The sequence below is a fragment of the Oncorhynchus masou genome, chromosome 24, assembly GCF_036934945.1.
Source record: "Oncorhynchus masou masou isolate Uvic2021 chromosome 24, UVic_Omas_1.1, whole genome shotgun sequence".
Taxonomy (NCBI): Eukaryota; Metazoa; Chordata; class Actinopteri; order Salmoniformes; family Salmonidae; genus Oncorhynchus; species Oncorhynchus masou.
Genome location: NC_088235.1, coordinates 86,323,312 through 86,338,266, shown reverse-complemented (window position 1 = coordinate 86,338,266; position 14,955 = coordinate 86,323,312). Strand labels below are relative to the sequence as shown.

Here is a 14,955-nt window from a genome sequence, read left to right as displayed (position 1 = left end):
CAGAATTTCTTTCAAATGTATTACTGTAGTGGCTTTCTTTATGTGAAGGAGAGTCGGACCAAAATGCGGCGTGGCTATTGAGATTCATGTTTAATAAAACGAAGGAAACACGAATCAATACAAAAACAATAAATGTAACGTGAAAACCGAAACAGCCTAAACTGGTGCAAACTAACACAAGAACAGGAACAATCACCCACAAAACCCAACACCAATCAGGCTACCTAAATATGGTTCCCAATCAGAGACAATGACTCACACCTGCCTCTGATTGAAAACCATATCAGGCCAAACATAGAACTAGACAAACTAGACATGAAACATAGAATGCCCACTCATATCACACCAGGGTCAGGGTGTGACAATTACAAATAAAAAAACAGCTATCAAATCAAAACCCTTATTTACTTAGGCATTTGCTATGAGACTCAAAATTGAGCTCAGGTGCATTCTGTTTCCATTGATCATCCTTGAGATGTTTCTACAACTTGATTGGAGTCCACATGTGGGAAATTCAGTTGATTGGACATGATTTGGAACGGCACACACCTGACAGAGCTTGAGAGGATCTGCAGAGAAGAATGGGAGAAACTCCCCAAATATAGGTGTGCCAAGCTTGTAACGTCATACCCAAGAAGACTTGGTGCTGTAATCGCTGCCAAAGGAGCTTCAACAAAGTACTGAGTAAAGGGTCTGAATACTTATGTAATGTGATATTTCCGGGGGGGGGTTTAATTCACAAAAATGTCTAAAAACCTGTTTTTGCTTTCTCATTATGGGGTGTTGTGTGTAGATTGAAGGGGGAAAAACAATTAAATACATTTTAGAATAAGGCCGTAACGTAACAAAATGTGGAAAAAGTCAAGGGGTCTGGATATTTCCGAAGGCACTGAACATATCTCCCTGGCATATTACATAATTTGTTCAGCAGCATACAATACATTTTTGGATTCAAGGTGGCAGGTAGCCTAGTGGTTGGAGCGTTGGGCCAGTAACCAAAAGGTTGCTGGATTGAATCCCCGAGCTGACAATGTAAAAATCTGTTGTCTTGCCACTGAGCAAGGCAGGGTGCGCCGAAGAACCCCCTGTTTTCTGGGCGCCAAAGATGTGGATGTTGATTAAGGTAGCCCCCCGCACCTCTCTGAGGTTCAGAGGACACATTTCAGTTGAATACATTCAGTTGGACAACTGACTAGGTTTTCCCCTTTGCCTTGTGCTATGCTCACCTGAACTGGAAGGTGGTGCTGCAGTCCTTCGTAGGCTAATTTTGTCATCAAAGTCTGCCATTCTCTATAAACTCTGAAAAAAACAAGGTCGAATCATGATGACGTCAGTGATATTCAGGTCAGAGCTCTAGAAAGAGGCCTGAGTTCCCTACTTGCAATTCCGAGTTGGATGACTGTCAGAGCTCTTTTTTTCGGAGTTCCCAGTTGTCTTTAACTCAGAATTCAGATTTCGCAGTTCCGAGTTTCCAGTTGTTTTGAGCGCAGCAGAGGTCATGCTGGATTGACAGCATGGCCAATGTTGAATGTTTATCCTTTTAAGCTTGGACCCTTAAACCTAGACTTGGGACCACACACCCACTCCACTGAATAGCAGGCTAGTGATTGCTTTGCAATGCAATCTGATGTCTTCCAAACCATTCATTGTTGAATTTGCGATTTCAAACTTGTTGTGTAATGTTTATATCCAATGGCCGATGAGCACCAATACGTTTTATCTATAATTTCTCTTCATTACTTCTCTTCATATGACAAGGATTTAAATGATTTTCCAGTAGATTGTCGACTTGATTCATTATGATGACTGCTAGCTTGATAGCTAAGATTTTGAAAGTCCAATCAAAGCTACTGTAGATATAACGTGATTTAACGTAATTTTATCTGTGGCCAGTGACCTTGAGCCGCCTTAGATGGGCTCTTCTAAGATGCACTTCATAGATGTTGTGGTGACGTAGTGTCCCCATGAGCAACAGAACACTGAGCCAATCACGGTGCAACAAGAGAATATCACAAACCTCTACGCTCCATATTCTCCGCTGGCTGCCCCACCACCACAGAAAGCACAGAGCTAGGCTGAACCACCTGCATTTTGGAGCTGCCTTATTCAAGAAAGCAAAAAAGAGACCATGTTTGCATTCAGCCTTATTAACTTAATGATTTATTTAATTATTATAATTTTTATTCTTAATTATTTTATTTTTTTTCATTGTTTGCAAACTGATATGTGACACATATTGATGCCAAAATAACATTCAAAACAGGCCAAATCAGGGGGGAAATTATATGATTATGTTTTTAGCTAAACAGGTGGGGCTCAAAACCCCCCTGAATGACTGGTCATCACTGGTGGTGCGACATGGTAAAAGAAAAATGTTCAGTACATATTGTGCTCTTCTGTCACACGTGCAGGGTTATCTCCGAAGGGAAAAAACTGTGTTTGTTGTTTGCAGTAACTTCATTGTTGATATAATATCACAAACGAACGTGGCTGTTTCACCATTAAGGATTCCAACTTTAATGCCTCTTCCTCTTTCCCCATTCATTTCGCTCTCATGCTAATATCACAGTGGAGTAGCAGCCTATTGAACCCTCTGTTGTTTGTTAATGATGGTGATGCAATACAATGCAATACAACTTCATTCATGGCATGCCTAGGGATATTAGTAACATCAGCATGTGCCTATGTATGCTGATGAATATCTTTATTCAGAAATGACAAACTTCTACTGTGTTGGATAGCATCTACCACAAGTGTAACATTTTGAACATGATAGCAATAGCATTTTGTCAGCTTGTATCTAATTATTTTATTTTCGAGACATTTACATTTACATTTAAGTCATTTGGCAGACGCTCTTATCCAGAGCGACTTACAAATTGGTGAATTCACCTTATGACATCATGGTGATGGCACTGGTTTCAGAGCAAGAATCAATGAGTTGCCAATTGAAGACTGTTGAAGCCCTCTTGCCTTTTTGTGTTGACAAAATGAGTCAATATAGTGAAAAGGGCCTGGACACAAGAACATAATATTTTATCTCATTTCAGCAATTTATCAAAATGCTAATTTGAAAATGAAAATGCCTGTGGCTTTACTCTGGATAACATGCTTGCCATATGCTCCACAACCTCTGAAAACCACTGTCCTCACCAGGTAAATCATACAGTTTAGATCATAGATACCCTGGGATTGAGATTCACGGAAAGATTATCCTAACACATCTTCCGTAAGGTAGTGGAAAATACATTGAATTGATTTTGATTAAAGATGTCATTTCCACTGCTTGACTACCAGTGTAGCAGTGTATGATAGGCCTACCCACAGAGCATAGATGCCAGGCCATACTTTCTGCTCACTGCTTGACTACCAGTGGAGCAGTGTATGATAGGCCTACCCACAGAGCATAGATGCCAGGCCATACTTTCTGCTCACTGCTTGACTACCAGTGGAGCAGTGTATGATAGGCCTACCCACAGAGCATAGATGCCAGGCCATACTTTCTGCTCACTGCTTGACTACCAGTGGAGCAGTGTATGATAGGCCTACCCACAGAGCATAGATGCCAGGCCATACTTTCTGCTCACTGCTTGACTACCAGTGTAGCAGTGTATGATAGGCCTACCCACAGAGCATAGATGCCAGGCCATACTTTCTGCTCACTGCTTGACTACCAGTGTAGCAGTGTATGATAGGCCTACCCACAGAGCATAGATGCCAGGCCATACTTTCTGCTCACTGCTTGACTACCAGTGTAGCAGTGTATGATAGGCCTACCCACAGAGCATAGATGCCAGGCCATACCTTCTGCTCAATGCTTTCACGGCTCTTTATTTAAATTGATGGAAGCAGATGATTTTCTGCTGTGATTATATTATGTTGACTGACATTATGGTGAATGTAATTTATTAAGGATTGAAGAGAGACAGTGGAGGGTAGAGAATGAGAGTCTGCTCTGGTGGTTAAAAGGGCTAGCAGACAAGATAGTCTCGAATACAGTTTACTGTTTTATATTCCTTTCTACAGGAATGCAAACACTGCATGTACGTACACACACAGACTCAGTCAAACACACATGCACATGAAGAGTTTATTTCCAAAACGCTACATCCACCAATTTTTCAGATTTCGTTTTTTTCATCAGTAATGATTGCTTATGGGTTCCTTCATGTGTGTGTAAAATATTACTGCTTTCTTCGATTTGTAATTAGAGATTTATGTATGAAAATGTGTTTTTCTGCAAAACACTATATATCCATTGTTTAACTGGAATGAAATGTTCTTATCCAAAATATTTGACTCTGATATGTGGTTGTCTCACCTAGCTATCTTAAGATGAATGTACTTACATTAAGTCGCCCTGGATGAGCATCTGCAGAATGACAAAAATGTCAAATGTAAATGTTTTCAAGTACAGTGAAATGCCTTTCTTGCGAACTCAAAACCCAACAATGCAATAATCAATAACAATGTATTACTAGAAAAAACACATGCAAAGTAAGAATAGGAAATATAAAATACACAATAAAGTAATTACGTAAGTAAGCATACTATATACATAAAATATTTACAAAGTCAGTTCCAATAACATATTTACATGTGCAGGAATACTGGAGTGATGGAGGTGGATATGTACAGTATAGGGGTAAGAGGACTTGGCAACAGGATATAAGATTAACAGAGTAGCAGCAGGTTGTATGTGAGTGGGTGTACGGCTGTGTAGAGTCAATATAATTGTATCTGCATATTATGTGTGAGTGAGCAAATGATGGAGTGTGTGTGTGTGTGTGTGTGTGTGTGTGTGTGTGTGTGTGTGTGTGTGTGTGTGTGTGTGTGTGTGTGTGTGTGTGTGTGTGTGTGTGTAGGGTCATGTGCAAATATTGAAATAAAAGGTCAATAAATATACAAGGTACACTCAGATAGTCCATGTAGCTATAGTGTTAGCTATTTATCAGTCGTATTTCTCGGGGATGAAAGCTGTTCAAGAGCCCGTTGATGTTGGACTTGATGCACCAGTACCTCTTGCTGTGCGGCAGCAGAGAAAATAGTCTATGGCTTGGGTGGTTGGAGTCTTTGACAATTTTCCTGGGCCTTCTTTTCATAGTGCCTGATATAGAGGTCCTGGATGGCAGGGAGCTCGGCTCCAGTGATGTACTGGGCTGTCCGCACAACCCTCTGCAGCGCCATGCAATCGAGGGCGGTGCTATTGTCATACAAGCAGTGATGCAGCCAGTCAATATGCTCTCAGTGGTACAGCTGTAGAACCTTTTTAGGATTTGAGGGCCCATGCCAAACTTTTCTTTATTTTTTTACATACAGAGCTCATATTACTGTATTGAATTATTTAAAGTAATAATAATATTGTACATTTCTTTATAAAATGTTTAGCTAATTGTTACATTTGACTGTGTAAAACCTACTGTGTAAAAGCTAGCAGTATTACTTATTTGTCGAAGAGTGAAGTGCAAAAAAACATGATTATTTGCCTCTCCGAAATGAAACCATCATGTGATAGATTTTAAATTAAACAAATGTGTGTCTGTCATTGAACAACCCCATGGCTTGATAAGATAGTGAAAAAACACACCAATATCTTTCATAATTTCTTTAAACAATAAAAACTAATTTACCAACATTTCTGAAAGTGGAAACAGTATATAGTGTTTTGGAGTGAAACTCTTCATATGTACACTTACACCGACTCTTAGTCAGTCAGTAAGTCACTCACAAACAAACCGATCCATCCACTTCATTGCAAGGTTGAGTACAGATGCTGCTCTTTATTGTTTTCATTGCATTCTCTGATACAGAATCCACTTACTGCCATACAGGATCCAACCTTCCCTCTCATGTTGGCCCAGAGCTAATCAATACTTCTGTTCTCTCTAGGATTGAGACACCAGCAGGCAGTTGCTGCCTCATCCTCCCTGCTGCACACTATATCCTTCTGTTTTATTTAACACAGATCAAATTGGTTTTCAGTTTCATATATATCCATTATGTTCCCCAAAGTCCACATTCAGTGAAAACCGTTTATACAGTGAAAACCGTTTATACAGTGAAAACCATTTTATACAGTGAAAACCGTTTATACAGTGAAAACCATTTTATACAGTGAAAACCGTTTGTGAATCGTGGACAAAGGGAATTGTCACATGGAGGTAGAGAACAAAATAGGCCCCCTCATTAAGTTATTGAGAGCTCTGTATAACTGTGAAACTGAGGATTTGGGGTACAGCCTAATAGCTTGTTAAAGACTACCACTCTCTGTCTCTGAATGCTGCTGTCTGTAAAAGCACAGATACCCAAGGTGCAACAGCATGCAGACAGTGCACAGCAGGTCAATGGAACGCAAGCCAGTACGCTTTACACTGGCTTTAGTCAGGAGCTAGTCATAGCCATGTTTACTTGTTAACAATTGCTTGGGATCGTGGTAACGCCACCTTTTAGATAATTAAGGGATAGCTCATCCAAATTACCAAATGACACATTGGTTTCCTTAACCTGTAAGCAGTCTATGGACAAGCTAATCCATACCATGCTTTGGTCTTATTTCCCTGGGACTGTTTCCAAATGCTAATGTTTAAGCATTTGTGGCACCAATCCCAACCAGGTCCTATAGCACCGATGTTAGCATTTTTCACACATCGTGTCTAAATCATCCAAAAATATCTAAACTTGATTGTGAAGATCAACAAAGTCACAGATGATTTGAACATGGTTCACACAAAAATATAATATTGGTACCATGACTTTGTGGTATTTGTGCCGATATTCTACATTTTTGTGTGTGTGGAAGGTATCTGGAGCCCAGACTGTTTACGGCTCCGTCTGCAGCTCTGCACTTCCTCAACGCTTCAGGAGGATTGGTTCCTCTCTCATGGCGTCTCACTAATGGATGAATAAACTCTGACTGTAGGATGGAACAGAGCCAGAGACATGCATGTCCATATTGGGCTCAATCCTGTCTTGAGACAGGACTGTAACTTGTACTTTGCACAAATCATGCATTGATGATGATGTCAAAACATGATTTATAATCATGGGTCTCAGGTGCAGAACAACAATGTGGGGCTCCATTTTTTTGTGTTGGTATGTAGTATAACAACACAGTGCTTTCTCCTGGATTCAATAGCTCCTGGTTATTGTCTGCTGTTTGTTTTTTATCTCTCCAGACCAACGATGCCTTAGGCCCCACGTGGAACTGCATGTACTTCATCCCTCTGATAATCATCGGCTCCTTCTTCGTGCTGAACCTGGTTTTGGGAGTTCTCTCAGGGTGAGTCCAACTTAACATTACAGCAGCACTGCGGCACCGCCACATTGTGCCGGGGTGGCTGACATGTATGTTATACACTCTGTTACCGTCTGTACAAGTTCATGTTTTTTTTTCAAAAGGTGAATGCACAATATGCTCTAATTAACTGCATGGGAAGGAGACAAGGTTAGAGTCTCCCCCCTCCACACTACCTCTCCCATGGTGTCTGAATGATGCAGAGAAGAATAAGCGCTGAACAGCAGGTCCCAGAACAGTCATTATCTGCTGTTGTGTTTGGCTTGCAGGGAGTTTGCCAAGGAGAGGGAGCGGGTAGAAAACCGCAGGGCATTCATGAAGCTCCGGAGGCAACAGCAAATTGAGCGGGAACTCAATGGCTACCGAGCCTGGATCGACAGAGCAGGTACTAAAACCACTGTCTGTATTACACTATAGACCCAATACATTTCATGCTTTTAAAAGGTTACCTCAGAAATGTCCTTGATATTTACTTTCATACTGTATGAATCAGACTTCATTGTTGGGTCTGCTTTGCAGAAGAGGTGATGCTTGCAGAGGAGAATAAGAATTTAGGACCTTCTGCTCTTGATGGTAAGAATGGAAAGATGGCCCCAGTGGTTTTATTGTCTTTAGACCCCTGCATTAGTTTACAGTTTATCTGTCTGTACTGGATTATTGGCATTCTGTTTTGTACACATGACTGTCTACCATTCTCATCTGCCTGTCCTCGAAGACAACCACACACTGCAAGCATAACTAAAACATTGGCCGAGACTGAAACATATAATTTGTAGAAAATTGTAATTGTTATTTGTAATTTAATAATATCATATTACCCTATGCGCTGTGCATGATACATACAGTGGGGCAAAAAAGTACGTAGTCAGCCACCAATTGTGCAAGTTCTCCCACTTAAAAAGATGAGAGAGGCCTGTAATTTTCAATGACAGACAAAATGAGAATTTTTTTCTCCAGAAAATCACATTGTAGGATTTTTTATGAATTTATTTCCAAATTATGGTGGAAAATAAGTATTTGGTCAATAACTAAAATGTATCTCAATACTTTGTTATATACCCTTTGTTGGCAATGACAGAGGTCAAACGTTTTCTGTAAGTCTTCACAAGGTTTTCACACACTGTTGCTGGTATTTTGTCCCAGTCCTCCATGCAGATCTCCTCTAGAGCAGTGATGTTTTGGGGCTGTTGCTGGGCAACATGGACTTTTAACTCCCTCCAAAGATTTTCTATGGGGTTGAGATCTGGAGACTGGTTAGGCCACTCCAGGACCTTGAAATGCTTCTTACAAAGCCACTCCTTTGTTGCCCAGGCGGTGTGTTTGGGATCATTGTCATGCTGAAAGACCCAGCCACGTTTCATCTTCAATGCCCTTGCTGATGGAAGGAGGTGTTCACTCAAAATCTCACGATACATGGCCCCATTCATTTTTTCTTTTACACGTATCAGTCGTCCTGGTCCCTTTGCAGAAAAATAGCCCCAAAGCATGATGTTTCCACCCCCATGCTTCACAGTAGGTATAGTGTTCTTTGGATGCAACTCAGCATTCTTTATCCTCCAAACACGACGAGTTGAGTTTTTACCAAAAAGTTATATTTTGGTTTCCTATATGGCATTCTTCCAATCTTCTTCTGGATCATCCAAATGCTCTCTAGCAAACTTCAGACGGGCCTGGACATGTACTGGCTTAAGCAGGGGGACACGTCTGGCACTGCAGGATTTGAGTCCCTGGCGGCGTCGTGTGTTACTGATGGTAGGCTTTGTTCTGGGATTTTTGCTCACCGTTCTTGTGATGATTTTGACCCCACGGGGTGAGATCTTGCGTGGAGCCCCAGATCGAGGGAGATTATCAGTGGTCTTGTATGTCTTCCATTTCCTAATAATTGCTCCCACAGTTGATTTCTTCAAACCAAGCTGCTTACCTATTGCAGTTTCAGTCTTCCCAGCCTGGTACAGGTCTGGTGTCCTTTGAAAGCTCTTTGGTCTTGGCCATAGTGGAGTTTGGTGTGTGACTGTTTGAGGTTGTGGACAGGTGTCTTTTATACTGATAACACGTTCAAACAGGTGCCATTAATACAGGTAACGAGTGGAGGACAGATGAGCCTCTTAAAGAAGAAGTTACAGGTCTGTGAGAGACAGAAATCTTGCTTGTTTGTAGATGTGATTTTCTGGATTTTTTTTTTTCTCATTTTGTCTGTCATAGTTGAAGTGTACCTATGATGAAAATTACAGGCCTCTCTCATCTTTTTAAGTGGGAAAATTGCACAATTGGTGGCTGACTAAATACTTTTTTGCCCCACTGTGGATAACCACACATTATTTTACTTAGGTAAGTGCTCGCGAGGAAAAGTAGGGTTTTTTATTCTCACTGTTAATTTCAGTCTCTCCTGAGGCCTGATATGTATACATTATGTCTCATTGAGTGTTGGCACTTACAGTACAATCTGTTTGGTTGACTCTGTGAAAGTAATTTACTAACACTTTCTCATGACAGTGTAACTACTTTGAGCAGTTTTGTCTCGCAATACTCTTAAACATGTGTGCTATCATGTTTTTGTAATATATCTGGGCTTGTGTGTACTCACGATATACAGTACCAGTCAAAAGTTTGGCTTAACCAACTCATTCAAGGGTTTCTCTTTATTTTTACTATTTTCTACATTGTAGAATAATAGTGAAGACATCAAAACTATGAAATAACACATATGGAATCATGTAGTAACCAAAAAAGTATTGGTAGCCACCATTTGCCTTGCTGATTCCATATGTGCAATTCTCTCAACCAGCTTCATGAGATAGTCACCTGGAATGCATTTCAATTAACAGGTGTGCCTTCTTAAAAGTTTATCTGTGGAATTTCTTTCCTTCTTAATGCGTTTGAGCCAATCAGTTTTGTTGTGACAAAGATAGCCCTATTTGGTAAAAGACCAAGTCCATATTATGGTAAGAACAGCTTAAATAAGCAAAGATAAACAACAATCCATCATTACTTTAAGACAGAAAGGTCAGTCAATCTGGAAAATGTCAAGAATTTTGAAAGTTTCTTCAAGTGCAGTCACAAAAACCATCAAGTGCTATGATGAAACTGGCTCTCATGAGGACCGCCACAGGAAAGGAAGACCCAGAGTTACATCTGCTGCAGAGGATACGTTCATTAGAGTTACCAGCCTCAGAAATTGCAGCCCAAATAAATGCTTCACAGAGTTCAAGGAACAGACACATCTCAACATCAACTGTTCAGAGGAGACTGCGTGAATCAGGCCTTCATGGTCAAATTGCTGCAAGAAAACCACTACTAAAGGAAACCGATAAAAGGAAGATAATTGCTTGGGCCAAGAAACATGAGCAATGGACATTAGACCGATGGAAATCTGTCCTTTAGTCTGATGAGTCAAATTTTGCGATTTTTGGTTCTTTGTGAAACGCAGAGTTGATGAACGGATGATCTCCCCATGTGTGGTTCCCAACGTGAAGCATGGAGGAGGAGGTATGATGGTGTGGGGGTGATTTGCTGGTGACACTGTCTGTGATTTGTCTATAATTCAAGGCACACTTAACCAGCATGGCTACCACATCATTCTTCAGTGATACACCATCCCATCTGGTTTGCACTTAGTGGGACAATCATTTGTTTTTCAACAGGACAATGACCTAACACACCTTCAGGCTGTGTAAGGGCTATTTTACCGAGAAGGAGAGTGATGGAGTGCTGCATCAGATGACCTGGCCTCCACAATCACCCAACCTCAACTCAGTTGAGATGGTTTGGGATTAGTTGGACCGCAGAGTGAAGGAAAAGCAACCAACAAGTGCTCAGCTTATGTGGGAACTCCTTCACGACTGTTGGAAAAGCACGACTGTTGGAAAAGCATTCCAGGTGAAGCCGGTTGAGAGAATGCCAAGAGTTTGTACAATTCTTGAAGATTATAAATACATTGTATAATAATATTGAAGACATCAAAACTATGTAAAGCTGCATCAAGACACAGGGTAGCTACTTTGAAGAATCTCAAATATAAAACATCTTTTGATTTGTTTAACAATTTTTTGGTTACTACATGATTCCATATGTGTTATTTCATCGTTTTGATGTCTTCACTATTATTCTGCAACGTAGGAAATAGTACAAATAAATAAAAGCCATTGAATGACTAGGTGTGTCCAAACCTTTGACTGGTACTGTATATCTATTCCAAAGACATATTTAGAAGCAAATCTTCACAAGAATAGCTATGCCTAAAATACCATTGTTGTTGCTTCTGATGTGGTGCACTTCAAAAATAACTTTGGTTAGGATTATTGAGGACCATGCATGCGGTACCCCCAAAATAATAATCTCTGCTACCTCAATATCAATATGGACTTTTAAACCTACAAGACAAACCCTTGCACAAAGCTATGCCTCTATCAAGTGAAGCATGATTTTTTTTTTCCCCCCAACAAACAAACAAACAAATCGTTTTTATTAAATGTTGATTGACAGCTCCCAAGAGGCTGTCTGAATGGAATACAGGCGGTAACCATGGTGAGGAACAACTTCTATTCTACACTTACTTGCCACCTTTTGTTCCTTTTCAACAACTCAGTCTGACATGAACATTTAAATAAAGCCAGCTATTGTTCCACAAACCACACTTACAAATAAACCACGAGCCATTCTGAACTACAAACATTTAATTTGGTACAAGCGAACCAAAAGTAGCCGTAAAAGGTTCCAGTTGTTCCAGTGGAAACAAATTCAGAAGATGTAATAGCTTTGAGAGAGTGCGCCAGTGTTGCCATAGCAACTCAAATTAAATGTCTGGGTGTCAGCCAGTGTGTGCCTCGTGCAAACACTATTGGTTCACTGGCTTATTTAAAGGGATAATGTCTAGGTAAATATTAATAAATAAATGAGATTCTAACCAAAAGGTGGTGGGGGTGTACGAGGGTTGGCTGGAGGAAGAGTTCAACTTACCCTGATAATTAATGGTTATTTCCACATCAGGCACATATAAAAGAATATGTGTGCATCAATACAGCTCTTTAGAATGCTTATGGTATGATATTGTCTCAAACTTAATGTGAGTGTGGGTGATAGCCCAGATAATAGAACCAACAACAACAACGATTAGTTGAAGTTAAGTTGGGTTCATCATACAGTAATAACAATAGATGCATATTTTAATAACACCATGTTGCTGTAATCTGTTGCACATGTCTACTAAATGTATATGTTTGTACTCTTGTTTTACAATACCCAAAGCACCAAACACAGTGGCATGTAAATGCATTTATTATTTTCACCATTCTCTTCTTGTTAGTAATGCCCTCATGATCTTGTGTGTCTCATGACATGTTTGGAGTGTCAGAAACGTTGTGTTTTGTGTGGGCTTTCTGCGGGGTGACAATGTGAAACCTTTGGCTGCAGTGCTGAAGAGGACCACCATCAAGAGGAGAGGGGTGGATGCCGTCCATCGGGGCCCAGAGGAGGAGCAGTACGGTGACATCTCTTCTGTGGGTGAGTGTGTGTGTGAAACCACTGAAAAAAGCAGTATGTTGTAGCTAACATCCCAAATGGTTGAATGATCTGCCATCAGGCAACAGGCACCCCCTCCGTATTAGACTCTGTAATTACAGAGGAGATTGTCATTGTCGTATTGGGAATAAGACTGGAAATGGCAGCTCATCAGTTCCAGCCATCATTACATGTTACAGTCAGTTGCGAAGCGAAATGGACAAGAAGGCCTTTGGCTCTTTGTTTTCCTGTTGGAGAAATCTATTGTGCAAGTGAAACATTTGACAGAGGAGAGATCTAAAATATTCTGTATTTTTGTGATTGCACTACTAGGGGGATTTTAGTAATGATCTTAAATGGGCTGTCCCCTCCAGGCATCCCGATGACCAGAGCCAGCATCAGGAGTGCTAAGAGAGGACCCACGGCTTATTTCAAGCGAAAGGAGCGTCTGCTGCGTATCTCTATCCGCCGCATGGTGAAGACACACACCTTCTACTGGACCGTACTGGGCCTGGTGGCCCTCAACACACTCTGTGTGGCCATCGTCCATCACAACCAGCCCCACTGGCTGTCTGTGTTCCTCTGTAAGTCACACACACACACACACACACACACACACACACACACACACACACACACACACACACACACACACACACACACACACACACACACACACACACAGGTACATACCATCATCTCCATCCAAAATAAGTCAAGTCAAGTGACATTAATCTTTGAGATGATTGTTTTCTGCTGTGTTTATGAGTGTTGTTGCTGTTGTTGTCTGCATTTCAGACTATGCAGAGTTTCTCTTCCTGGGTCTGTTTCTCACTGAGATGGGTTTAAAGATGTACAGCCTGGGACCCAGACTCTACTTCCACTCCGCCTTCAACCGCTTCGACTGCGGCGTGAGTCCCTTTATTTTAACCAACATGGAGACACCATGCCAGATGGAAAGACGGGAACATACTATAGATTATAGCATTGCCCCCAGTACGAGGGAGTGAGAGGAAATGCTTTACTTAAAATATTGGACAGTGACTTAAAGGGGCAATCCACAGTTGTTGCTTCCATTTTAAGACTTATAAATTCATTATATATACTCATTGATTCTTGAAGAATATAAATACAACATGAGTTTAGTTCAACTGTTGTACCCCATCAGAACCGAATATATACACTTTTTTTACTCCGTTTGTAAACATTGTACATATAAACAAACACTGCATATCTTCAAAATGTGCTTAAAACAAGAATTGTGACATCTTGGATGGTCAGTCCTTGCATCAGTCACTCTGTCTTTGAATGAGTGGCTACATTTCTCCAGACCCATCCCACAGAATTCTTTCCAAAACCGACGTGGGGTGTCTGCTTTGTTATTTTTTCAACAACGAATTGCACCTTTAAAGACTTAATGAAAGTGACACTGATGGGTGTAACTTAGTTAATGAAGTGCAGTAAATGTCCCTGTTCTGTTTCTGTCACCACTGCACTCAGCTGTGAACGGACATCCTTCATCTTTGTCTCTCTGTATACTTACTGTATGTTAAAGGCTGCTGTTGGTGTGCTGGTACATCTGGTGACTATGTTGTTTATGGCTCTGTTGACAGGTGATAGTGGGCAGCATCTTTGAGGTGATGTGGGGGTTCTTCAGGCCTGACATGTCCTTCGGCATCAGTGTGCTGCGCGCCCTCCGTCTGCTGAGGATATTCAAGATCACCAAGTTAGTCCAAGGCCTCCTCATTGGTTTCTAACATTCTTCCTGCAGTATGCAATGAGGCAATGCACTGGCACCTAGCTATCAATGTCCTAGATTATGAAGATGCTGGGTGTCACGTCAGTGTGATATTTGTAGCCTCCTGCTAGGGATAGGATATGCAGATACATATGTTCATATCCAGGCTGGCTAAAAATAATTGAAAACACTCACAATAGCAACATTTAGACACTGTTAATTAAGCAATTTGTCTCTTATTACGACGGAATTCAAATGCACCCAATCCCGCCCCCGGTTGGTTGTGATTGACAGGTACTGGGCGTCGCTGAGGAACCTGGTGGTATCCCTGATGAATTCTATGAAGTCCATCATCAGCCTCATCTTCCTCCTCTTCCTCTTCATCCTGGTCTTTGCTCTGCTGGGCATGCAGCTATTCGGCGGCAGG

The 14,955-nt window shown here is 41.0% G+C and overlaps 1 protein-coding gene across 1 annotated transcript in view; it reads left to right on the top strand.

The window, feature by feature from the left end:
• The window catches only part of LOC135512905 (probable voltage-dependent R-type calcium channel subunit alpha-1E), a 165,294-nt gene that overhangs the window by 112,857 nt on the left and 37,482 nt on the right, over positions 1 to 14,955 (top strand). Inside the window, exons 8-15 of the mRNA XM_064935404.1 lie at positions 7,176 to 7,279; positions 7,564 to 7,679; positions 7,814 to 7,867; positions 12,704 to 12,793; positions 13,165 to 13,374; positions 13,589 to 13,701; positions 14,404 to 14,516; positions 14,823 to 14,954. Coding sequence (XP_064791476.1) covers positions 7,176 to 7,279; positions 7,564 to 7,679; positions 7,814 to 7,867; positions 12,704 to 12,793; positions 13,165 to 13,374; positions 13,589 to 13,701; positions 14,404 to 14,516; positions 14,823 to 14,954 — 932 coding nt within the window. The remainder of the gene's footprint in view (positions 1 to 7,175; positions 7,280 to 7,563; positions 7,680 to 7,813; positions 7,868 to 12,703; positions 12,794 to 13,164; positions 13,375 to 13,588; positions 13,702 to 14,403; positions 14,517 to 14,822; position 14,955) is intronic.